This window comes from Hippoglossus stenolepis, chromosome 11, assembly GCF_022539355.2.
Source record: "Hippoglossus stenolepis isolate QCI-W04-F060 chromosome 11, HSTE1.2, whole genome shotgun sequence".
In the NCBI taxonomy this organism is placed as follows: domain Eukaryota; kingdom Metazoa; phylum Chordata; class Actinopteri; order Pleuronectiformes; family Pleuronectidae; genus Hippoglossus; species Hippoglossus stenolepis.
Window position 1 is genome coordinate 4652532 of NC_061493.1, and position 26374 is coordinate 4678905.

Below are 26374 nucleotides of genomic sequence, written 5' to 3' on the forward strand. Positions count from 1 at the left end.
AGAAGATTGAGCTGGGTCTGTGGAATGACCGTTAATGCACGCTGCCCAGAGCTGCTACAGAGCAGTGGTCGCATGTTTATGCATTTTTATCAATATTGAACAGATCACACCAAAATCTGCTCTACACTTGTTGTCCAGTGTGCAGTATGCTGTAGTTATTTAAATTTAACTTAAATGACGTTAGAGGTTTCAGTGCCTAAGCGGTTGATGTGATGTGATGTGAACGAGAAATGCCCCAAAATTATGTTACAATATCTTTGCTTGCATCAGGAAACATCAAGATCAGTTCAACATCAGTCATTGCCACTTTGGCCTCATTTGTTTACCAATATGTTAATAATTGGTTTAATTACATGTATTAAAGCTGTATCTGCCGCTTGGGGGCAGCAAAGCTAGCCTAAAACATAACACTGACATAATGTATCCTAAAGTTGTTACATTTCTTTCTCTGATTCATTGTATGACTGTCCGGGAAGTATTTGACAGCTACATGTTCCACTGTTTTAACTAACTATTAGCTCATTGTGTCTGTCTGGTGTTTTATACAGGGAGGATAGAGTACAGCGGGATTATCAGAGCTTCTTAGCTGAAAATAATACCTGCTGCTGCTGCTGGACACAAGGTTGGTTAGAGTGGTGAGCGTGAGACCAACTGTGAAGCTGCAATATCTAAATGTAAGAGACATTGTACAAGACCTTAGAGATGAGGGTAACTGCAGAATCAGGTTATAATTCTCTTCAACGAAGGACCCCTTTCTCATTATATATTATCATTTGATACACAGTTAATACGAAAATACTGATTAGTGCAGCTTTATATGTTTTCTCCGTTAGCACTGTTGCTAATTTGTATCAACCGTGGATTGTTGTAACTTGTTACTTGAATTTCAGTCTTCATCATAGCGCCACCTACTGGCAACAGGAAACGTCAATTTCTTGCTTTGACAAATTCTTCTAGCAGGTTCTTTGATGGGGTTGTTTGGCATTTGGTTGTGGCAAAATCATTACGAAAGTAGAATCCATGTCCACCACCGACATGTTCTCCCAACGTGCGCAAAGGTGCAATGGCCCTTTAATGCTGCTTGCAGCCTTAATGCTGACTATTATCAGCATATACTATCATATTTTATCACTACAACTGTAAGCCAAATATAATAAAATAGTTACAATATTGAAAACATATCATATTAATGCAGCACTGCAGGAAATGTAGAAATGGTGTCATCATTACATTGTCCAGTAGCCTACTCTTGCGTAATGTTAAAAACTCTCTCAAACGGTCCCATTAGAATTACAAGTCAAACGAATGTCAATGTCATGTTTGGGTGAAAAATGGGAGTTTGTTTTTCACTTTATTGTCCGATTCTTTCAGGACACTACGAAGAGGAATGCCTAATGCCACAAAATGCAGCCCTCACATAAGGAAGCAATGAGTGGAAGAAAGTAATGTAAGTAAGTGATGGAGTCGGATCTTTGATCAGAGTAAATGTGAGCAGACATAACAGTTTGTGGTCTCGCTCACTATCTGGGCAGCCCTGGTGCTCCACCAAAGAACGTTTATCCTCTTCAATTTGTCTGATGTATCTGTTGTTCTGTCAAATGTGCAGCTTTTCAAGCATAACATTCTTGTTGCGGGCTCATTGGAAAAACAGCGATGTTCATCCTGATGTGAAGAGTTCGGTTAAGTGACGGGTTCATAAGACGGGTTCGCTGCTCAAAGTCAGTGGAAACCCACAGGCGAGATAACTGCCTGAATGAAACACATCCTGGGGATTTTCTCCGTTATGTAACCACATATTTATGAAAAGTGTGTGTCTTGAATAAAAATACCTTTTCATTTGTTGTGGGGGAAAAAGTAAACAATATTATAAATCGTTAAATAACTCACTAAATACCATTGTAGAAGTTATAGGCTTAGTCACCCTAATGTAACAGCTGCGTCTGGTTTAATTGACATTTGAAACACTTCTCAATGAATTGGGTCTTAAACAGAGTAGTGCTTTGTATACGATTACATAAAGAACAGATATCAACCATTACCATCACCATGTTTTAATAGTCATTATAATTATTTCTGTTGTCCGCAAAAGTATAGCCTCACTTGAGAAAAATGCCAAGATCAACAGGTTTAGCTGGGGTGGGGCTGTGCATTTATTTTTGTGTCTTTTATTTGGTAATGCAATTGAACATTCATTTTTTGGGGGATTGTAAATCATGTATGATTGACCCTAGATTGGGCTCTGCTCATTTCCCTTCATGTGTGGAAAATGGAAAACAGAAAATGGAAATTTTAATGGGTGGAAATGGAAATGTAACTCCCTCTCCCATTAGCTTTGCCCCACCTCGTAATCACTCCGATTGAGAACATGTGACACTTCCGACTTCCTGGCTTAGCACCTCTTTTAAATGGAGCCATGTGCAGGTCTGTGTTACTGCTTTTGTGGGAGATGAAAAGCATTTTTAGTTGCAGTTTGGAGTGAAACTGGAGCTAGCTGGTGGTAGAGACTCGGGTGTGTGTGTGTGTGTACACGTTTTTATTTCCTCTTTAGGACCTTTTCAAGCATAAACACTGATGTTGTCAGGCCCAGTATACCTCATTATGGTTTTAGGTATAAAGCCATAATGAGACGAAATATAATGTCTGAGATCCTGGTTAGGCATGAATTGTTCGTGGTTTAGGTTCAGGATAAGGTTTTGGTTTGGCTGTCCGCAAGGAGTGGAAGTCAATACAAAGTCCTAATAAGGATATATGTTTGTGTGTTTCCAAGAAACGTTTTGAGTCACCAGTAACGAGTGACAATATGTGTTGTCATTTGGATATTGATATACAGTAAGTCAAAGGTAGCTGATGATTGCCTGTCAATTGTCATCATCAATAATCAGTTAGTGGAGAAGGAGGAACTCAACATTTTGGGCCACGTGCCTGTGGCTGGTAAGCTGGAAAATGTTTTTCAACTTTTGTCAAAAACAATGTAGTAACCAATCACCTATCAACTGACATTTTGAAAGGTTGTTTCAACTATAATATTTAGAATTCCAGATGCTGTTGTACGGAGACAGCTTTATTTTGAAACATAAATCAATCACGTAAAAAGGACACATAAAAAGGAAGGTAGCAAATCCTATCAGTTAATTCATTTTCTGTCCACCGATTAAATGATTAAACATGTAAATGTTTCAGCATGAATGCATACCAAGTATACAAACTAAGTAAACTCTGCATGAACCCCGTTTCACCTTTGTCATGGAGCAAGGCCAAATGTTGCTAGGGTTATTATATACAGTAGCTGATGGAAACAACAGACAACCACCAACAGAATGAATTGAACTTTAACAGGCTAAAGTGAGAGAGGGAATAGTGGATAAGCAGTAAAAGTTTGGCCATGGGACAAGGAACTTTTTGGGACATCTTCATACACATACGCGCCAACATGATCATGCATTTGATCACCCACCTGCTATGACCGCGGGGTTGCTCTGCCCTCCCTCCGGCTTCACCCACAGCTCGAGGGTGAACTTGTCCCTCGGCAGCTCCACCCTCGCTGCCGACTTCACCTGCAGCTGCTCCCGCCGCCCGCTGAAGTACAGGGCGGTCATCCACGAGGGGGGCACCATGGGCACCGGGCTCCCCCACGGAGAGGAGCTGCTGACGGGCAGGCTCGCCGGCGGGTCCGCCTCTTCCACCTCTCCGGAGTAGTCCTCGGTGCTGTCCTCCACGGCGCCCGTCGCGGAGTGCGGCTCTCCGTCTGCCCGCGGCTGCAGTCTGTGGAGCGCCTGGAGTCCCGTGGAGTCTGTCGGGAGCACTTTCTCCCAGCTGGAGTTGCCCTCCTCATCGTGAGGAAACGTCCCGCCGAGGCTGCGAGTGACTCTGGAGATGGAGCCGCCTGGAGACTGCGTGTTGCCCGCGGAGGAGGCGCGCTGCCCGCCGTCGTTACGCGCAGATTTCCCGGCTCGCTGCGCGGCGTCTTCGCTGACATGGCGCGGCTCTCTGCTGTCACTTGTGGAGCGCGACGCAACATGTCCGTCCCTCGCTCCCACCGTCACACCCTCCGCGTCGCCCCGGCCTGCCTTCTCCTCGGCCCGGTGGAGCACCCCGGTGTCACCCCTACATCCTCCTGCACAAACCGCAGGCGCGCTCCTGACACCGTACAGCTCTCGCGTGCCGGTGTGCGTCGTCGGACGGGCCGCTGGAGGGCGGTGTTGGGACGGGAGGGGGGAGCGGGGCTGCCGCCGGGACCTCCACGCGCCCGCGGCGGTGCAGGGTTCACCTGCTAGCGAGGAGAGCTCGCGGTCCGCCCGCAGGGCCATGGAGCGTTTGTACCGGCTGAGTGCGTCGGAGCGAACCGGGCTGAGCAGCCACGTGTTCGTGATGAGGGTGAGGAAGACAGCCAGTAGTCTGATCAACAACATTGTCCTATAGATTAGGGAAGGGAGCCTACTTTGCAGGTTTTTATTTGAATAAAGAAGAGAAACAAACCAACCGCTGTTTAGGCTGCCTGTTTGGGAATCAACCTACCGACGTAAACAATATAAGCAATATAAACTATCAGTGCATTGCAAAGGGATCAAACTAAAAAAAAAAGAGGGCGTCACATTCAATGTCTGGATCTCACATGGATTTATTGCGCACTGAGGTTGTCCGTATATATTTGGTATATTCGTGTTAGAAAGGATGTGGAGGAAGAACAATCAGATCTTCAGCTGTGTAAGTGAGCAGAAATCTTTTGTTGGTGCAGCTGCAGCTCTCCACACTTTGCGCGGACCTTTAGGAGCGAAGCTTTGCCTCTTTCCCATTCATGTTTACTGTCTGCACAATGTCTGCAGCCTCCTGCACCCCCGACTCTGCTGCAGTTAGAAATAATAACAAGAATGCTGAAAATAAAAGCTTATAGAAGTAAGCCCACGAGGGAAAGGAGGAGATGTTAAACGTCAGCACTGATTTATTGGATTTTACTCACAGCAAACAGACTTATTTTATTTTATCACTGAGGAAGATGTGGACGGCGTTTCCCTTGTTTGCAAATCCATAAATCGTGGAAATTAGATTCCACTGACTCTTACTCAAAGCCTCTTAAGTCTTATTTTTACCTGACCATTGCGGCATCATTTACGCGTCCTGTCCCAAAATATGGCTGCAAGGTGAATCAGAGTAACAATATAAAAAATAAAAATAAAAAAGTCAACTCCAGATGCAAAATGAAGTGCAGTTCAAAGTGCCAGCTCTAAAATAGTTACCCTACTTGTTGAGAAGAAAGCTTTCCTATGTTTTGTCTTCAGAAAGAATGATAATTGTAATTATATATATAAAAAATAGATATATCAGTCCATTAATATCCTGAACCCGCGTGTCGGCTCCTCCTGGAATAGTTGTGCGTCTGTGAGCGCTTCAGAGAGTGACTTGCTGCTTCTCTGTGCACCGGTCCATGCACTGGTTGTAATATCCTCCTCCATTCACTCCTCCATCTCTCTCTCTCTCTCTCTCTCTCTCTCTCTCTCTCTCTCTCTCTCTCTCTCTCCCCTCTCTCTCTCTCTCTCTTTATTCTCCTGAGTCCAAAGGTTTTTTTTTTTTTCATCAGAGAGCCCCTGCCCGCCCTGACATCACCGGTAGGGGAAGTGTGGTGGTGATGGTGGAGGAGATCCGGTGTGTGTGTGTGTCAATGTGTTTGTCTCTGTGTGTGTTTGTCTGTGTTTGTGTGTGTGTGTGGGTTGGTGGGTGGATGTGTGTTCGTTTGTGTGTGTGTAAAACTTAATCATGTAGCCTATTTATTAATTCTCTCTTCATCCATCCACTCATTATGATAAGAAGATACAGTTAGGTCAAATGAACTGCACACGTGTTGCAGTGCAACATTCAAACTGTTATCATCAGTGGATAAGTAGACAAGTTACGTGTTTTTCCATTTCAAGCTACATACAAAACATGCCACTAATGTTTGAATGGGAATTTTTACATCTACTGAGTGGTAACCAGTTTCTTTGAGTTTTAAGTTAATATTGCAACACATGTGGTGCCTGTAGAATGTGTTGCACTGTTGAAGACCAAATCATGATCCAAAATGACCACTGTACAGTATTAAATATATACAATTTGCTCCTCAACATAATGCATCAGTAATGACACCTAAGTAAATGGTGTAAGATTTGCAGGGAACAGAATATTGTAATATTATTTTCATTTACGCATTTCTGTGTAACCAGCATCTTAATGTGGTATGAGCTACTTAGTATTTTGTATATACTTCAATCTGGCTTGTATTAGAACTCCATTGGTTATGTGTGTAAAATCTTAATTTGCACAGCAGCATGTCTTCCAATGGGGTAAAATAGATTTGATATCCCTCTTATGTTTGCTTCTCAAATAGTAGCAGTGGAATAGAATAAAAATGCTGAAATCCAGATTATAATTGTAGCCTACTCAAGTAAACATAGTAAGTTACTTTCCACAAGCTGTTGTGTCGTCACACACTCACACACACACAATCCAGAGTGAAGGTGGTGAGGTTTGAGAAACCCTCTCCCTCCCTCACTCCTTCCCTCCCACTCGTGCTTTCCCCCCTTTCTCTTCCTTTTGCCCACCCCCACCCCCCTTTCCCCCTCCTCTTGATCTATCTATCTCACTCACTCATGCTCTGGCTCTCCTCAGCGGTGCAGCACGGACAGCCACAACATCTGTCTCGCACATGAAAAGAGTTCTTCATCCAAATATGCTACCTGCTTTTTTGCAGCTCACTCTTGTGTCCGTGTGGGCCGAGTCAGGGCTGAGAGAACAGGGAGAGGAAGTATCAGGTGAGAGGGAGGAATGGAAGCAGGAGAGACATCGGGAGAAAAATATGGGGGGATGTTATGTCATGTTTGTAAACCTGGAGGTTTTATTGGTCTATTTTATTGATGTAACCATATAAACAAGCACAAAAATGGTCTAATAGGCAATCAATACAAAAACAACGCACGGTACACATCTGCATGTAAAACATATGTACCCGCATACACACATGCACATCTGCAGAAACACCAAACACCACCAATAAGATTTTAAAATACCACATTACCGATCTCTTTAGGATAGTAAGCAAAAGTTATGTTTAACAAAAAAAAAGCTGCACTCAAGGTCCTCTTACACGGAGATTTTGCTCCTTCTAAACTGTATAATTGCGGTTTTAAGTTCCCAAACATAAAATACATGGACTTCAAGGTTCTCTCACACTAACATTGCCAAGGTCTGACTAACATTGTTCTTTTGTCAGATACGGAATTGTGAGCACGTTTTCATACATTTGAGGAAAATATTCACACCTCACAATTAGACAACAGCCTGTGTAGTCACCCTCTGTCACCCTGCACCGATTTCTATTGAACAGTGGAGACGTAGGCTACTACAAGAGTTTGCATGTAATTTGACTGGGTATTGCACTCAATGCAGAATTTTCAGTAATAATAAAACATGCAAACCATGTGGTTTTGCAGCTCATCATGAACTGGTGTTATTTGACTCTTGAAATATATAAAAGAATGAATAAATGTTGTGCGCACTGTCCTAACTCAAATCACAGGTGCACTCATTGACATGTTTCCAGACACTCGTAACAGATTCTGTACTGCTTTTGGAAATTCTAAAACAAACTTCACAGCTACCTCTGATTCAAGACTTGAATTTTACCATTTGTGGATTTAAAAGCTTATGTTCTATATTTTACAAAGAAATCCCGTCATTAATCTCGCATTATTCACCTGATAATTAAAGAAACTATGGCTACCATAGGCAGTTGTTGCTGTTCCACACCTTCTTTAATGTTGCTCCCTTACTGTTTTCGTCAAGCTCAATTTGCAAACAGGGCCCTGGCTCGAGGCTGGAGATGGAGATGGAGGAGGAGGCCGCTGGCAGTTATGGCAGGGGCCCCCGAAGGGGCAAAAAACTGTTCCTAAAGAGTGGGAGGCTGGAATTCCACAATCCCAGCCTGCCTGACTGAGGGATCTGCCTGCTAAACATTCAGTTTTTTCTGCTGGCAAAGTGCCCTTTGAAATCCAGCTGCAACTGTGTTGGAAAAAAAGAAACAAGAAATAGGAGGGGTGGGTTTTAAGAGAAAGCAACAAAAACGGGAGGGAGCGGGAGGATGAAGGAGAAGAGAAAGAAGAGAAAGAGAAGAAGAGAGCAATTTTGGTGTGTGCAGTGTGTGTGTATGTGTGTGTGTGTGTGAGGGACAGAGAGAGAGAGAGGGAGTCTGAATGGGTGTGCTCCATCGGGGCCTCACCCCCCACTGTAAGGGACCTCCACAGATTATCCTTCATCTGAGCTTGTCCGTCTTGACCTCATCGACCCTGAGGCCCGCTCTCTGTCTTCTCTTCTCTGCTCTCCCTCTCTTTCACACACACATTTTCCTCACTCACTCACTCATTTGGTTCTCCACACACCCTCATTATTTTCACCGTGTCACTCACTCTTTCTCTTTTTACCTCTTGGCCGCTCGCTAACCTCCAGTGCAATAACACCGCTGACCCCTGCGGCTCCACAAGCGCGCACACACACAACCTGGTTCATCATAAAAAGAAGTGGGGGTCCCCAAAAAGGAGAAAATCCAGGCTGGTGTGCAGGACAAATGAGGAGGGGAAAAAGAAGAAAAGGGGAAAAAGAAAGAAAGAAAGAAGGCAAGCTTTTCTGTGCCAATGGTATAAAATAGAGGAAGGGGGGGACAAATGCAACACGGTGTATATACAGTACAGCAGGTGTTTAGCTCAAAGGGTCTTATTCAGAGTCAACTGTCACTACAGAGTATTTTTACGGTGTTCTACAAAAAATTTTACTGATATTTGTTTTTGAAAAGTCACACACCTACCTACCATTTTTATTTTCAATTTTCTTTATTTTATATGTTATCTTCATACAACAAATGCAATTGCTAGCTTTTAAATGTATCTTTAGATCCATAATTATATATATTTCAATGTATTTAACACAGATTGAAATTTTGTATCTTAATCAAGTAATTTTTTTAAATTTATTTCAAGTCAATTTCAATTAAACACAACATGACCGACGCATGCTGCACATAGAGAGAGAGAGAGAGACATTTTTAACATGGTGGTCCTCTTCAGGGAAATTTATCTGGTCCCTACGTATCCAGTAGTTTTCCTCTTGCTGAAAACCTTACTTCATATCCTAACGGAGCTCCATAATGATACATATAAACTTCTTCCACAAACAAAAACATGGGAAAATCCATGTTGTGCGTGCTGACATGGAGGAACCCCTTATTTGCCCACGTGGAGGTAAAAATGGAAAAGCAAGTAGCAGTCTGCATAAACTGTGAGCATGAATATGTTAGTGCTCCGTATGTTTTATTTGCAGAGCTGCAGGTGGATGGTTGAATGACACGACGCTGTTTCTCTTGGCACGGCCACTGGCTGCACTTTGTGGATGTGACCTGGCTGCTTGTTTTCTTGACGTGAAGGCAATATCATCAGGGAAATGAAAAGGACAAACATGAGGCAGCACTCTATGACAGACTGAAATCCCGAAAAGGACCCATGTGTCCCTCAGTGAACTTTACGGGGATCTGAGATAGAACTATAGTGTTCATAAACATTTTTTGAAAAGAACTTGTCAAGAACAGTTGAACATGATCCCTTTAGTCTTCTCATGATCTTATCAGTTTCATGATACATTTGTCTATTGATATTTACTGGATATTTATTAGACACGACATCGCTGATATGTGGCATCTTTGGATGTTCATGATTATCAGGATGATGTTTAAAAAGCACATGGTAAACCTGGAACTCGAGATCTGCCAGTCTGTCCACTCAGTGACCAAGACAGTAAAAATATAAAGAAAATTCAAAACAAGATCTCTATATGAAATGATCCTTTACAATCACCTGTCGCTACATTCAATGTTTTAGTTGAGTAATACTGTGCTCAGTTGGTTGTGGAGTGGCTGTTATGGCTGTAGTTTGTTGTTTGGGAGGGTGAAATTTATTATTTTCCTGTGACAAAATAATCTGTGATATAATATAACAATGTCTTTTCTGAGCTTTTAATAACATCTGGTTGTGGTTGAAGGCTGAGGGGGGAAACAAGTAAGTGTACCTTTGAGGATGTTTTGTCACATTTTCCTATAGTAAAGGTTTAAATAAAATAAACCTATATGCTCATGATTGTATTCTCCAGTTGAGTTGTACAAATGAAGGTAGACAACAGTTTGCTGCGTAGTTCCCACCAGCACAGTTAAACTCCTCCTCGCTAGGGGGCAGTGATTGAAAGCCGGGAGCACACTGGGTAATCGAGGAGAGTCCAAGCGATTCCTGCCCATGGCTAACCGAAGCTAACCGGCTAATCTCCTGAGCAACGCAGTTGTGGTTGCACTTGTCCGTGTGCGTGTTCCTGTCTGTATGCTTTTAGTGCCACAGACACTTTCTAATACTCCGCCAGTGACAGACGCGACGGAAAACGGACAAGTTAAACACGCTGGATGTGCGGGCACTGTTGCTTCCTCCCAGGATGCTAGCACACAGGCGAGCCAGCTAGCCAGCTAGCCGAGACCTTCTAAAGCGGCCAAATAGCAGCACGTCCGGATGCTTTGAGCAGCGACGCAGCGGATTTCGGGGAGTTTCTCGTCGGGCCTTTGCGTGATGTCAAGCGGCCGGCCACAGCAAAGCCCTGGCGGTGCGAGCTCCGTGCCCAGCACCAGCAGCAGTAGCACCGGGGGCAGCGGGAACACAAACGGTGGCGGCGGCAGCAACGCCGTCACAAGTAATGGCAACAACTCTGGGAATGTTGTGCCCACCCGGACCCTGGCAGCAGCCGGCGAGGGCGTCTTGGCGGTGCCAACTTTGGCCGCCGTGCCTTCGTCCCGGGGCGGGTTTGCGTCTCTGAGCAGACCCTCTGCGTCCTCGGGCAGCAGAAAGAAAACCCTCCACCAAGCACCTTTATACAACGGCCTCCTGAATTCATACGAAGATAAAAGCAACGATTTTGTCTGGTTAGTTTCTGTCCCTTTTGCAGGGCATTGACATCACAACTGCTACTGCTGGGAAAGTTTCAGAACCAAATTTGAACTTGCACTCAACACAACTTCTCTTTATGTTTTGCTTTTCCAGTCCCATTTGCTTCGAAATGATAGAAGAGGCACACATGACAAAGTGTGGCCACAGTTTCTGGTGAGTGTTGGGGGGGATCTGTGTTTGTGCATTAAATTATATGAAGTTTGTGTGAGAACAAGGAGGAGCTGTTTAATTATGTGTATCAGTGATGCCCGCAGGCAGAGATGGAGGAAGGTACAACTTTCTTCTCCTCCACCTGTCAACAAACTCCCGAAGTAGTCACTGTTGCTAAAAGAAGGATTCATAGTTTTGCCTCTTCAACAAGCCAAAACTAGTCTTTGTATCCTAGTTACGGTTGTTTTGCCCTCGCAAAGTGAGGTTTTTCAGATGATTTAGAGGGAAAATGTGGGGTTAATTTGAGACTGCGTGTGTAAATAGGTGGAGTGACTGACTGGTCTCTGTTGGTGTTCATTTAAAAATAAGTTAATTGAAAGGATAAAACTGTTTAGTGTGAGAATAGAGAAATCCAACACGTCTATGCTCTGTGGTTTTACACTTGCATGTCAGCATTTTCAAAAACAGTTTTATGCAACTTAACATGATTGCTGGTTGCTCAGATTGTTTCCACCGGCCCGAGCGCCGACTGGTGCGAGGACCCCGATTTTGAAATTGCTTTGATTATTTTAATTCTTTCTCCTCCCTGCAGTTTCAAGTGTATCCGCCAGAGCCTCGAGGATAGCAACAGATGTCCCAAGTGTAACTATATTGTGGATAATGTAGATCAGCTTTACCCAAACTTTCTTGGTAGGTATTCCAAAATCAAATGATACAAAAGTGACCAAAGCTGCTTTCAGACGTGCACTGAACTCCAGATAATCTCTGGACATTCTCTGGAGGGGCTGTATGTGAGAATGCAAATGTCCGAGTGACAGGCTCCGGCCTTTCTCTGGAGTTTCTCCTGCCAACCCCGTAGTAAGATCTCTGGAGAATGTCCATATGAGCCCATGTGAGAACACAGCAGGAGATCCCTCGGAGGGTTCACTACGAGCAAGTGGGTGTGTTGACAATGTTTCTAACATGCAAAAATGAACACACAAATATCTTCGGATTAAAAATAGGAGCCATGCATGTAGAAGATGCAGACAAAGATGTAAATGGGCCGTCACTGATGTTGATGCTATAAACAAAACCCAGTGATCTCCTCAGCGGAATTAATACATTGCATCCTGCCTCTGCCTGCAGCACCGCCCCTCACCTGATCCCTCCGGAGATTTCTGTGTTTTAGTGAAGATGTCTGAGCGGAGAATCTCCTGCAGTGTTGTCCAATTCTGCGGACACTCTCCGTAGTGCATGTCTGAAAACGGCTCTTTGCTCTTTCCTGCTTTCACTTCACCATAAAAAACATCTGCAATGGAAACATATTTATGTTTCTGCTCCAATTAACGTCTGTATTTGCATGTGAACACATAATTGTTTTGTCTCATGGTTCACATCCATTATATTGTGCTATTTAAGAAACCTATAATGTGATTAATTTTTTACATTTAGGCTTAATACTACAATTAAATTGTTAACTTAAATTAAGTTAGGATGTAGATAAGGGTCTGCAAGAATATGAAAACTTCATCGCTTGTGTCATGAGGACGTCTGTGAAGAATGTTTAACCAAATACACGTTACGCTGCTAAGATCTCCTATTAAAGTTGCCCCTGCAGGTTTTGCCATTCACAAATATAGCTTTTCTATTTTTCATCCACCCAAAGCTTAACAAAAGGACGTACTAGAATCTAAGTGGTTTTCACCATTAATAAATGATTAAAAATCTATAAAATCATGGGGTGAAATGTGAATTTCTCAAATAGATGGCTAAATTTATGTTCTAACATCATGAAGAGAACATACTTCAGTGAAAGTGCATAAACAAATCAAGTGAAACAACTTGACTCTCTCACCCAGAGTATCATCGCTCCACTGTTTCACCCTGACGGTGTGTCTGGCAATTACTTGCGTAGTTTTCTTCACCTCTCTCATTTACCCCCTTCCCCTGTAGTAAACGAACTGATCCTCAAACAGAAGCAAAGGTCAGAGGAAAAGAGACTAAAATTGGATCATCCTGTAAGTACAATGCATACATGTCTCCTTTTCTGTGAATCCCTCAAACTCACACACTCAGGATTTTGACTCTAATCTGTTACTGATCCGTGTCTCTGTCTTCCAGAACGGGTCTAGGTGGCAGGTCTTCCAGGATGTGTTGAGTCCTGACCAAGAGAACTTGGACTTGGCAAATGTCAACCTGATGCTGGAACTGCTGGTTCAGAAGAAGAAGCAGCTGGAGGCGGTAAGTAAACAGCTGAGGATGATCACATATGTATTTAATGTAGTTTGGTCCTAACCATTACTTTAGAATTGTATATCTACATCTTGGCTGTTCAGCTTCACTTAGGGCTGTGCAATATTCCATGCTAAAAATATATAATGATTCATTATTTGAGCAACAGATATTTCATAACCTGTTTCTCCATGACGAAGGAAGAACATAGAGACACGACCAACAAATGCAAGATTCAAACAAGTTAATTTGGGTTAAACATGAAATTTACCGTAACGTTAGTAATTACATATTTGGTGACAGAAAATGTCCATAAGGATAAAATGGTAAATTGTCCGTATTAACATACGCTTTTCTAGTCTTGATGACCACTCAAAGTGCTTTACAGTCCAGTTTTTCACCCATTCACACACACATTCATACAGTACATCCATGGGTAGCACTTTTTTCAATGAGAATTTGCTCTTTCAGGGGCAATTAGGGGTTTAGTATCTTACCCAAAGACACTTCAGCATTTGGAAATTGGAAGACTGGGTTCAAACCGCTGACCTTCTGGTTAGGAATTGACCCAATGTACCCCCTGAGCCACAGCTGCACCAAAATGACAACACGTTTATTGTAGTGAAAACGGGCAACATCGTCAGTGGTTAGAACCATCTTCACCACTAGATGTCACTAAATTCTACACACCGAACCTTAAAAACATTGTCCTTATTTTTTATGCATGACAGGCACTTAACTAGCTTTTTTACAGTCTGAGAAGGTGATATAGTTTTTGCATTTAGTTTCCTTTGTTGTCCTATTTGACACAGGAACACATGTAAGAATCACATTTCCAGCAGATGACAATAGTATATCAGTGTTCCTGCAAGGACCAGCTTCAGGCAGCGTTAAAATAGTTGTTGAGTCATATGAATTGTATTAGTCAGTAATGCTCGACTTGGTCATTTGGACAAAGTGTAAGTGTTTTTAATGGTTTACATTGACACACCTACTGAGTAAATGCAGTAAAACCTGGTACACGTCTTGCTCTCACTCAGCCCGGCACATCCTGTTTTTATCTTGTCTTGGACAGTTCATACAAGTCTCAGGAAAAGAGAAGTAGGAGTCACACCTTTTCCAGTTTGGAAATTTAGTTGCATCACATATAGCGAAATATCAAACAGAAGTTTGAGGTCATTTAGAAAGTGTCACCATTATATCGATTGTAAGTCCGAAGTCACCAACATGTTTATTTCTCTGATCAGTTTCTTAGCAGCACCATTAACAGTCTTCATACAGCCATTTTACCACTAAAATATACCAAGTGTGTGTTTTTTAGTTGACAAGTCAACTAAAATTTGTAATCTGATCACGATCCGCTAGGGAGTCCTAAAATAATCGTTGATTAATCATAATCGAGGTAAAAGTTTGAAATAATCATGATATTGATTTGGAGTCATTGACTATGTTGTACACTAAATTGCCAGTACCACTAATTCTTACTGGTACTACTTTCTACCTCCCTGGTTTCATAATATTTACACCCATGCTATGTAGTAGCAGGCAGGTATATTGTAATCGGCAGCATCTGTTTCTCTGTCTCTTTCTGTCACAGCAAAAACTTGGCACAGCATGTGAACAAACTTTAAGCCTAATGCTAATGCAAGGGAAATACATTCAAAGCATGTGTTACACATAAAATGGAAATTTATTTACAGATTGTAAATTATATTTGCACACGTGCTTCAGTGATAATAAGCAAATTAACATGAGAGTTATAATATGGGAAACTATGCATTTCTAGTTTCGTTTGAAATGATTCTGATTTAGATGTGGAAAATCAGAAATGCAATGTACAAAGACACTGTTTCTATCAAATCGGACTTACATTTATTTTTTCAGCCAGACATTCAAGTAAATGTATCAATGGCGAATCGCCCATTTTAGAGCTCATATAGATATGTCAGTTAATGGCTGCATCAAATTAACACTTGCTAAAATAATGCTGTATTTTTAGAAAGTGTATATAAATTGAAATAGCAGGTATAACCTGTCAAAGGTCTCATGATGATGCTGCTTGGTTTCGATGGAACAGCCTCATCTCTACCAATGTATCACATTTCATTAAATTACTTGTAGTAAAACATGCAACTGCCCATTTCTACATATCAGTTTACTTTGCAGTGAAAGTACAAAGCAGAGTAACTGTTTGTTTGTGTGTGTTTATGAGTGTATTTGAAAGGAGAAATCATCGTCTTTAGATTTACTTTTTATTTGTAGCAAAAAAGATGTTCAAAATAAAAGGAACACAGAGGTTTTCCTCTAAGAACCAAACATTTTCTCCTATCTTATTATCCCATTGGTGGTTAAGCAAATGTATTCAGTGGCTTTGCTTGTGCTCGCATGTGATTATGTACTTTGTCTGTCCTTCCACTAGGAATCTCAAGCAGCACAGAGACAGATCCTTAGGGAGTTCCTCAAAGAAGCCAGAAGAAACAAGAGAGAGGTGCCATTGTTTTTTCAAAAGATAATATTAAACTTAGCCATATTGAGATTTTATACTACTATACAATGTATGGCCTGTTGGGATCATGGTGTAGTTTTCAAGAATGTGTGAAAATATAAGTATTTAAGTATGTATTGCAGAAAAGTCCACCTCTTCAAGGATTTAATCACTTGTAGAATAACAATGTCATTATTTAAAAAAAAACAGGCAGGTGTACTTATCTGTGTTTCTGGCTCTGTCAACAGCAACTGGAGCAGCTACAGAAAGAGCTCAACTTTCTTGAAGAAGACATAAAGCGTGTTGAGGTAAAGAAACAGAACTCATCCCCATGTGCATGTTATAAACCTGAGGCCTTGAAACTGTGAGGTGGAACTAGAACACTGAGTCAAAGATACAGGAAGCATTTTTCCAAGAACGTTCTCATGGGAAGGTTATAGGGACAATCGGCAGCTATTGATGGAACATGTAATGTTCTGAAATGACAACAACTGTAACCGCTCATCATACCAGCTGGAGAAAGACGAACATGTTATGTCTGTGTCCTTTTCCAGGAAATGAGCGGCCTGTACTCTCCAATGATGGAGGCAGAGTGCACGGTGCCTAATGTGGAGGCTCCCTCACCAGCACCCAGGTACAGCGGACCTGTGTTCTCACAAATTATATCTGTAAAAGAAGTAAATCCATCATCATCACAGTAGTAATAACCACATTCACCTCTGTTGTTAACTTAAAATGTGATCTTACCGATCTCAATGTTTTGCCTTTTGTTCTATAATAGCTACTCTTTTTATAACTTAATATAATCCCATAAATGCTGTATAGTTGTTTGGCATTGTTTTATTGTGTACCTTTTTATAAATGTGTATTTATTTCTTTTTTTGTTGGGTAGCTGCAGTAGTATTATTGAGCCACCAGATTACAGCCAGCCTCCAGGATTTGGTGGAACAACCCAGGTAAGTCAGTAACACACAGTTTGGCTTATTGCTGTTTTTTTTGTGTATTCTCTACCACAATTTAAAAGTTGTGTCTGTTATTGTCAGAATCTTGTTAAATGTATTTTTTATGTGTGTATCACTTATTGTGAAGGTGTCTTTTTTTTAATTGGATGCAGTCCATTAGTTTGGCCTGAAATGAGAAAAAGTTCCTCTGTGATTTTAACAAATCTTTGTACACACATTTTGGATACTAAACAAAGGGCTTGTAAAGTTCAGATAACATTTTTATTGTTGTGTGAAAATAAACATCACAAATATTCTCCATAAATCTAATAAATGGGTTATAATTGAATACAGCATGATTTGACTGTATTTATAACCCCCTTGATTTTGTTTTCCCCAGGGAAAACGACAGACCTGGTATAACAGCACCCTGGCGTCCAGAAGAAAGAGGCTGACGGCTCACTTTGAGGATCTAGAACAGTGCTACTTCTCCAACAAAATGTCTCGCATCACAGGTATGAATCCTGCAGAGGATGATGTCATATTTGGAGCAGTCGGTCACAGTACGACTGCAGTTTGGTCAGATGATGAGATGACCTGTACAGATCATTGTAGAAAACAGTACAGTTACATGAGTGAGACTTTTGTTCTTAGAACTGTATATTTCACTTCAGAGTATTGGCGGGGTGAATGGTTGTCGGTCTCACCAAAGTGTTTCTGTTAAAGTTAACCATATTTCTTTAAATAAAGGCCACTTTACCAAAAGTTCTTGCTGTTACAGATACATGTAATTATCTGGTGAGATGTCTCAGCTCTTAGATTTGGAAGAACTCAGACATTGTGGCTCATGCTACAAAATCTAACCTCTTTGTTTTATGAATATGTTACAATTTTTACTCGCGTTAAAACAGGGCATGAAGTTCAGTTAAAGTTTAGTATGATTATATTTAATTTTGCTTCACAGCATATACAGTGGGATGCAAACATTTGAGAGCACTTGAATGGCAAAGGGATCTCAGATGTTTGGACCCCACTGCAGTTACAGTAGTTCATGTGTCAAACAAAAGAACTGTGCTGATCCAAAAGGCTCAGAAATAGCAAAAAAGTCGTCCGCAAACACAGATAAATATGTAGCAGCTACTGCTGACAGTGTCGTATATTTATTAAGGGTGTCTCTGGTGTTTTCAGATGAGGGCAGGAACCTGAACCAGCTGGATGATTTCATGGAGTGTTTGTCCAAGTTCACCCGTTACAACTCTGTGCGGCCGCTGGCCACCCTCTCCTATGCCAGTGACCTTTATAATGGCTCCAGTATAGTCTCCAGGTATGAAAAGAAAACGACCAAAGACAATTCATATTGTCCTTTATTTATTTATTTATTTATTTATTTATTTATTTATTTATTTATTTTTATATATATATATATATAATTACTGTGTCACAGAATGCATCTTAAAAAAGGAACACAACTCTGTGTATGTCAGTTTTGTCATTGTAGTTGCCCCTCAGATATTTGTTATATCATGTTATGAGGTTGGATCTCAGTTTCTCCCACGTGTACTAAAAATGCCCAAAAGTATTGGCCATTTAGAAGCAAATTTTATTAGAATCTTGCAGCTCAGTACCTGATCCACTATAAACAGAGGAAAGGGCATATATATGTTATTTTATTGTGAACGTACCATCTCTGACTGTGTTCTCATTGTGTTTCAGTATTGAGTTTGACCGTGACTGTGACTACTTTGCCATTGCTGGTGTGACCAAGAAGATCAAGGTGTTTGAGTACGGCACTGTGATCCAGGACGCAGTGGACATCCACTACCCTGTCAACGAAATGACCTGCAATTCCAAAATCAGGTAAGAGAAATAATCTCTTCTCATAAGAGGAAGCATGTAAAGGCCTCTTTCAGATCCTACACTGCAGTGTTTGTAGCGTGCTGATTACCTCGTAACCTGTGGGAAGTTTCCCAGAAATCAGGTTTTACAAACTCTGGGCCTAACCCTGAGGTGATTATATAACTCAGAGCTTTCAGTCCCAGAACAGCAGATCACGCTGATTTAAGTGTGCAAGTGGTGAATGAAAAAAAAAAACACCATCAATGGAGCTCTGATAATATGACTCACCATTCGTAGTCACATTCTGCCTTCATTCTGTATTTTTCAGTGAGGAAGGAGATTGTGGAAAATCGATTATGTCTTTAAACATTAAAACATGTCTTGCGGGATTGTTTTATAATAGACTCCGAACAATCCATCATCATGTTCCATCAGTGTGACCAGTCACAACACAACTAACAGTTATTTAGTTGTATCTGTCTAAAGCTTTGCACAGTTTGTTGTAGGTTTCATTCACACAGACAAAGTTACCGTGCTAACTTGGTTTAAGTTAAAGCTTACTGGTTAAAATAATCTTATTTACTGGACAGGAAATCTAGAGTTTCCCTCATGCCAGGATTAACAAACTCTTAGTTTTCACTAAAACTTCTCTCTAAAGTTCCCCCACTGCTTTCCACATTTCCACTAATAAAATTATTTTGATTAATTCATGGTGTGATAAAAGCTTTAAGACACGTGAATGATTTTACAGCCCATAGCAGCACTGCGAAGTAAAAGGAATGTGTCCATATTACTGTTTTGCTTGGGCTTGAGCTGTAGTGCTGTGCAGGTCTGTATAGTTCCAATGCACATTTTATAAAACGCTCTTCCTGTGGCAAAGATCTGTAAAAACATTCTTCTTTAAAATCCAGAAACTGAGGCCTGAGTCAGATGAAGCGTGTGACTCACTGTGTAGTGAAATTGATCGCAGCCTTTGTTTGTTTTTTGCAGCTGTATCAGCTGGAGCAGTTATCACAAGAACCTTCTGGCCAGCAGTGACTATGAGGGAACTGTCATCCTGTGGGATGGATTCACCGGCCAGAGGTCCAAAGTTTATCAGGTATTATACTGAGCTCTAAGAGCATCACTTTTTGGTGATTTAGGGTTGTCTTTATTGAATTGATTGTTAAATAGTTGAGGATTCAAAGACTTCATTGTCTTTATATTGGCCTCATATGCAAAGGGCAACAGTGACACTCTGTCTGTCTTTATAAAAGATTGAGAATTATACTTAAAAGTGAGACACAAAACTAACTTTCTGAAGATCACAAACTATAAAGTTCAAACACATTTATTACAAAAAATAAAAGGGTTTAAAATGCTTTTGTGTGGAAAGATGACGTGTACGGATAACGCAGTGCAGCCTCATGGGACGACACCCTCTCATAGTTTCCCCTGGTTTCCTTTCAGGAACATGAAAAGAGGTGTTGGAGTGTTGACTTCAATCTGATGGACCCCAAGCTCTTAGCCTCTGGTTCTGATGATGCTAAAGGTGACTGAGGAATATGATAATATAAGGTCATCTTCCAGCTTTCCAGCCTCTTTATTGTATCTGATTGTTGATCTTCTCATTTCTGTCTCTTTTTTTTTATTAGTGAAGTTATGGTCAACCAATCTTGATAACTCAGTGGCTAGCATCGAGGCCAAGGCCAACGTCTGCTGCGTTAAATTCAGTCCAACCTCCAGATATCATCTGGCCTTTGGCTGTGCAGGTAAGATTAGTATTTTATGGTTGAGTGTCTGGTTTTCTTTTGTCTTTGTCCTCATCTGGCCAATGTTGATGCAAACAATTATTGTGATTTATGTAAAAAAAACAAACGGCATTTATTTTTTTCTGTACAAAATTCTTTTCTACAAATCAGCAAGAGATTATAGAGGAATTCACTTAAAAATTGTTGACATGGTGTAAAGGCAAGTTTGCAGGTTCTGGCACAAGGACGGACTCAGGCCTAACAATAGCACGGTGTAATTAAGATGTTAAAAGATGCTGAATTGGAAAAGAGAGACATTTCTCAGGCAAATAATCAAATTTTTCTCTATCATTGTTGTTGCATTCTGACCCTAGTTCACACACATCACACCACTGTAATATTTCCTTCTAGACCATAACATTTTTTTGTGGTCACACAGACTGGCGGTCCAGACAAACTTCTAAAAACTATTTATTACTGTCCCACAGGAGAAATAAGAATTAGAAATATGCTTTTGTGCCTAGAATCAATTCTTCAAGAAACTTAATATTGGATGAACCCAGCAGATGTGAACTGCCCCGGGTTATTTACCAGATTCTCTGCATCGCCGTGGTCCAAGTCCACAAAGTCTGAAAAAGGATGGCCCTACTTGAACTTTGAATAACTGGTTTACTGTCTTGAATAAAAGCCACCAGGCAACAAAACAGATGGAGAACACAGCTTGTTAGATACGCACAGACGTGAACAAAGCGTTGGCACTGTCATTTTGCTAAAGCTGCCTGCCTCCATGGTTAAATAGTCAAGTGTTTTTGTTGTGTTCCCCCTTTCAAAGATCACTGTGTCCACTACTATGATCTACGCAACACTAAGCAACCAATCATGGTGTTCAAAGGTCATAGGAAGGCTGTGTCCTACGCCAAGTTTGTCAACGGAGAGGAAATTGTTTCTGCGTAAGTCATTTAAGCCTCATTTGTTATTTTGAGCAGTGGGGTTTAATTTTCTTTATAAACATAATGTATTATATCTTATATATGATGTATTTGAATATGTAGATGTTCCCTGCTTATTTACTTCCTGTTTAGATTTGTCTTTATTTTCTTAAAGCTCATTGTTTTCTTTGCAGATCTTTAATTTGAAATAACCACATTTCATGAAAAATACTTGTATCGATGGGAAAACAATGGAGATAGTTATACTTGATAGTCCTCACATGCAGTTTCAACATGTCCCATCACAAAATGCCCTCCAGCTCTGAGTTTTATTTGTGCCCTTTTAATGTGTAGTTCAACAGACAGTCAGCTGAAGCTGTGGAACGTCAACAAAACCCACTGTCTGCGCTCCTTCAAGGGTCACATCAATGAGAAGAACTTTGTAGGCCTCGCTTCCAATGGAGACTATGTTGCCTGCGGTAAGCGTTTTACTTTGAATAAGACGACACAGCGATTTTGTGAAATGACGCCTAATGCAGCATTTCTTTGGTGTTTTTTATCAGTGCAGAGGCACCACTGCACCAAATGTTCAAGTCTAGAGGACAAACTTTGGCTACATCCACACTTTTAGGTTTTAGTTTCAAAATGCATCAACTCTGCTACGAACATACCTGGCATCCGTGCACACTACTCCAGAGGTTTAGAACCACTAAAACAGACAAGTTTGGAAATGCTGCTGGCCCCGTTTTAGTTTATAAACTCCGGGATAACTCCGTCTTAATCAGGACCACTAGAAACTGGGATATTTTGAAACGATGGCATAGACACAAATAAAAAAACTTGCTGATTGGGTCTTTTCGGTCGTGACACGCCAGTGTAGAACGCAACATGGCTAATCAATTACAAGCGTTGCCGATCCTTTTGTCTTTGCTAACAGCTGATTTGCAGTTAAATTCTGCATTTCACACTGATACATTTGCTTACATGTGTACGAGACGAGCTATTATTCGAGCAAGTCCTATGTACACCGGCTTGCGCATGCCCAGTGTATGTGAGGGGTCAGGTGATATACATTTTCAGGTGTGTTAGTATGGTAAGTGATTAAAACCGATGCAGTGCCAAAATGCTGACTGAGATCATTTGAGTTTAGAAATGCTGATTTCAAACAAAAACTTAGTCAAATGAATTTAGCCTAAAGCTGCTCACTTTTGCCACCACCAGATTTTATACTCATTCCCTATTAGTCTCAACAGCAGTGGTCACCAACCTTTTCAAGCCCAAGATCACTTTTTAATTCCAAACGTAAGCCGAGATCTACCACCCTGATATCTTCCAAAAATCCCACTCAGGAGGGTCATATTTATTATTTTTGTAATTTCTGTTAAAGGCTCAATGTACGAGCATACATTTTCACAAAGAAAAGCAGTTGTGCAACTTTATCTATTCAATGCACAATATTAATATCAATACATATTTACAGCATCTGTTCAATGCAAAATATTTAGCTTCTCAGTTTAACAATATGTTTTGCAGAGAAGCTGCTGCTGCAGCACAATGTTTTTACACAGGCTTTGACTTGGATAAGGCCATAAATATGACTATTTCCTTGTATAAAAGTAGTCCTGTGTACTCAAATAAATACCAGTACTATACAGTATGAAGCCGTGCATCTTCTTCTCCTGCAAATATTTCACAATAAAAATACCTTTTTTTTTAAACAAAAGAATGCATTCAGTCGACAGAAACGCTGGGGTGCTTTTATTTTGAAACGCATACAGAAAGTTTTGCGACCATTTATGTTTGTGACATAAATTCAACAGATAAACATTAAAATTCAGCTGAAAGATAAATTTCTCTATACTGCTGTGAGCCACAATGTTTCTGTCTATGTCGCAAAATTATTTCCAACACTTCCCAAACCCGTTTCAAAGTAAAAGCACTCCAGAGTTTCACTTTCTGAATCCATTCATTTGTTTTAACGGGGCTTTAATTGTTATCGACAGACCGGAAGATGCACATCTTCATACCGTAGAGTCCTGGTGTTTAGTTTGGTACATAATCAGACTTGTATTGAAGAAAATGCAGTACATAAACCAGCAGCTCTGCCGCCAGTAGCGAACACGCTGCCCGTGTGAATAACAGACAACCGACACACAGCTGGTCTGCAGTGCAAGAGAGTCCAGAGAGTTATGGGGACCATTGCTCTACAGGCACAAATACCAGTATGTAAATAATTGCAAATAAAAGATAACATTTCATGTTTGTGTGTGTGTGTATACAGGAAGTGAGAACAACTCCCTTTACCTTTACTACAAAGGACTATCCAAGACTTTGTTAACATTCAAGTTTGACACGGTAAAGAGTGTCCTGGACAAGGATAAGAAGGAAGACGACACAAACGAGTTCGTCAGTGCCGTCTGTTGGAGGGCCCTGCCTGACGGAGTGAGTTCTCCTCATTATGACACTGTTATTGCCTTTGATATATTAATGGAATATTGAACCGACAACTCTGTACTGCTGCTAAGTCAGAAAACATTTTCATCTTGATGCTTTTGTTAAGGTGTGTGCGTGCGTGTGTGTAAGAACCATGAAAAAGACAAATAAGGTGTCATGAAGCAATTTTACAGTTACATTTAAGCATAAATTATACTGATAGTTTTACAAGTAATTAACTATTCATAAAGTAACTTAAACTATGTTGTGTTTTCCTAATATTTTGTTTTTCAGGAGTCAAATGTGCTGATTGCTGCAAACAGTCAAGGAACAATCAAGGTTTGCATTTTGTACAAACGTGTAGATAAATCATACCAACAACCACAGGCCTCCTGCATGAGATGTCAGACCATGTCATAGATTACAGTCAAAGTATCAGGCCTTTTTAAGATTGAATCAGTTTGTCATTTGGCATAAACCAGCAGCAGTTTTTTTCAAAGACTTAATCTTTTTTATTTTTTTTATCTAATACAATAAGAACTTGTTTCCAAATTAACTTGTTGAATCTGACCTTCTGAACGGTCTTGATACCTTTTATCAACGTAGATGCAGCCTTACCTGTCACACATTGACTGCACTCATCCTAAACCACAGATAACACAGATGTCTGTCTTTTCTCTCCACACAGGTACTCGAGCTTGTCTGAACATCCACCGTGTCTTCAGTGGACGATAGAAATACCATCAGCCTTTCTCTGATCGGCAGAGGATCAGTCTAACGCAGGGAGACCTCAAGCTGCCTGCTGACTTAGGATGCCCCGCCACAACCTGGCTGAAATAAACTGTACCCTTCTTATTTTAGCGAGCTACACTTTGTTTGGACAGCAGTAAAAGACTTTGGACGAGTGCATCAGTATAGCAGGAGATGATGTGCAGTCATTTTACAGCGACAAAACAAGGATGGAGCTTGGGCACAAAATGGAACAAGAACACTTCAGAAAGCATTTTTCCGGCTACAATAAAACACCTCTTAATGGTTTTAGGTCAAATGAAAACATGTACCTTTTTTAATTAAGCTGTTTTTGAAGGTACATCCAGCCAAACCCTACTAGTGCGATGCATTCTCCCTTTTTAAAGGCCAAAGCACAAGACAAAATGACATGCAAAAATTATGTTTTCATGTGGAGCTTTTAAACCCCCATTGTTTGTCGATATCCAGTTTTCCCTCTTTATGTGTACTGTTGTTTTTCAGATCGGGAGAAACCCGTTTTAATAAATATGACTTGAATTTCATTCTGTCAAGCGTATCGTCAGTTCATCATCTTGCTGAAGAGTGTAGAATGTGAAGTAGCCTATGGAAGACTAATGAACATGTTGAGAGACGGTTGATATTTCTGTTTCTATCGGAACAAAAAGAACTTTGACCTCTGTAATCACAATGATTCTCGTGTAAACTGCAGGCATTGTTTTGCAATGCAACATCAACATCAAAATTGTTTTTTGTTTTTTTTGTTCCTCATATGTGAGCTGTTTGTTGCTTGTTAAAAAATGAAAACCTCACAGAATCATATTTTGTTAAGTAGCAATGGAATTTCTCTTCACATACTGTTGGTTAAAAAACATCTGAGCTGAGCTGCATTGTATCTTCAGGCAAACTGCCGTCAGTTTCTGTGGAGTGGTGATCCATGTCGACACAAGGAGGGGATTTAGTAAACACCGCCAACACCTACCTATTTTATGATAAATGAGTGAGAGGTGTTTTGTATTTGTATAACTGAATAAATTATTTCGAAACAATTTCAGTCATTGTTTGGTCGTGTCTTTTCTCCATACTAGTGGCATTTTAAAGTTTCTCCTGAGTGTGCTTGTATGACTGAGTTATGTGTTTACTGCTGCTAATGGGTCTCGTATGGGGAGTTTAAACCTTGTAAATCTTTTCAATCTGCAGTCTCCCAGAACACATCTGTATAAGCTAGAACGCCAGAGAGCCACTAAATGTTGTCTTTACACCAGGGCTGTTGTACGTCCAGTGAAACCTATTACTGCAGGACACGTCCACCGTGTTCCCTGTAAACTCAAGAAATTACATGTTGCCTTCTGTAATGACATGAAAAACAGGCAAAACAAAGGAGCAGCAGATTGCTCATTAAATCTGGGACCCGACTTTCTGCAAAGTAAATTATTAAAAGAGAAAAAGTAAAAACAAAACGAAAAAAAGGCATCGTATTTAAAATGCTCTTCGCTAATTGTCCTTAGGTATCACACAATCACAGCTCTGCAGTGACAGGGAGGTGTGTGTGTGTGTGCAGACCTGAATTTTCTTGTGCATGTGTTTACAATAATCTCACCCTGTATAAATTAAATGATTATCCAATTTGCTCATTAATAAAGCCCTCAAAATCATTAATTAGCAGAATTTATATCATGTCTATTAACATTTTAAAATGTTATCTCAAGTAATAAATTCATGATATGTGCAATATATATATATAAACCATAAAATGTTATTAACTACTTTATCACCTTGTTTAGGTTTGAAATGTGTGGACCTATGATCGTCATAACGTTAGATCAGCAAACTCTTCATTAATGAACTCTTCATTATAAAGGTAGGAGTAGGCCTTATTCACAGCAGATATTTGACCTGTAATACAGTA

The 26374-nt window shown here is 40.6% G+C and overlaps 2 protein-coding genes across 2 annotated transcripts in view; one reads left to right on the forward strand and one right to left on the reverse strand.

Annotated features, from left to right (window-relative positions):
* pappa2 (pappalysin 2) overlaps nucleotides 1–5395 on the reverse strand; it is a 70315-nt gene extending 64920 nt beyond the window's left edge. Inside the window, exon 1 of the mRNA XM_047342054.1 lies at nucleotides 3455–5395. Coding sequence (XP_047198010.1) covers nucleotides 3455–4409 — 955 coding nt within the window. The 5' untranslated portion in view covers nucleotides 4410–5395. The remainder of the gene's footprint in view (nucleotides 1–3454) is intronic.
* Nucleotides 5396–10240: 4845 nt separating this feature from the next.
* On the forward strand, nucleotides 10241–25519 carry cop1 (COP1 E3 ubiquitin ligase). The gene is made up of 20 exons (XM_035170852.2): nucleotides 10241–10975; nucleotides 11094–11153; nucleotides 11743–11840; nucleotides 13086–13150; nucleotides 13254–13373; nucleotides 15784–15852; nucleotides 16098–16157; nucleotides 16404–16483; nucleotides 16742–16805; nucleotides 17191–17305; nucleotides 17979–18114; nucleotides 18504–18647; nucleotides 19617–19725; nucleotides 20076–20157; nucleotides 20261–20377; nucleotides 21189–21306; nucleotides 21640–21764; nucleotides 23567–23727; nucleotides 24013–24057; nucleotides 24407–25519. The coding sequence occupies exons 1-20, from the start codon at nucleotides 10626–10628 to the stop codon at nucleotides 24422–24424; spliced, it is 2136 nt and encodes a 711-aa protein (XP_035026743.1). The 5' UTR covers nucleotides 10241–10625; the 3' UTR covers nucleotides 24425–25519.
* The last annotated feature ends 855 nt before the right edge of the window (nucleotides 25520–26374 follow it).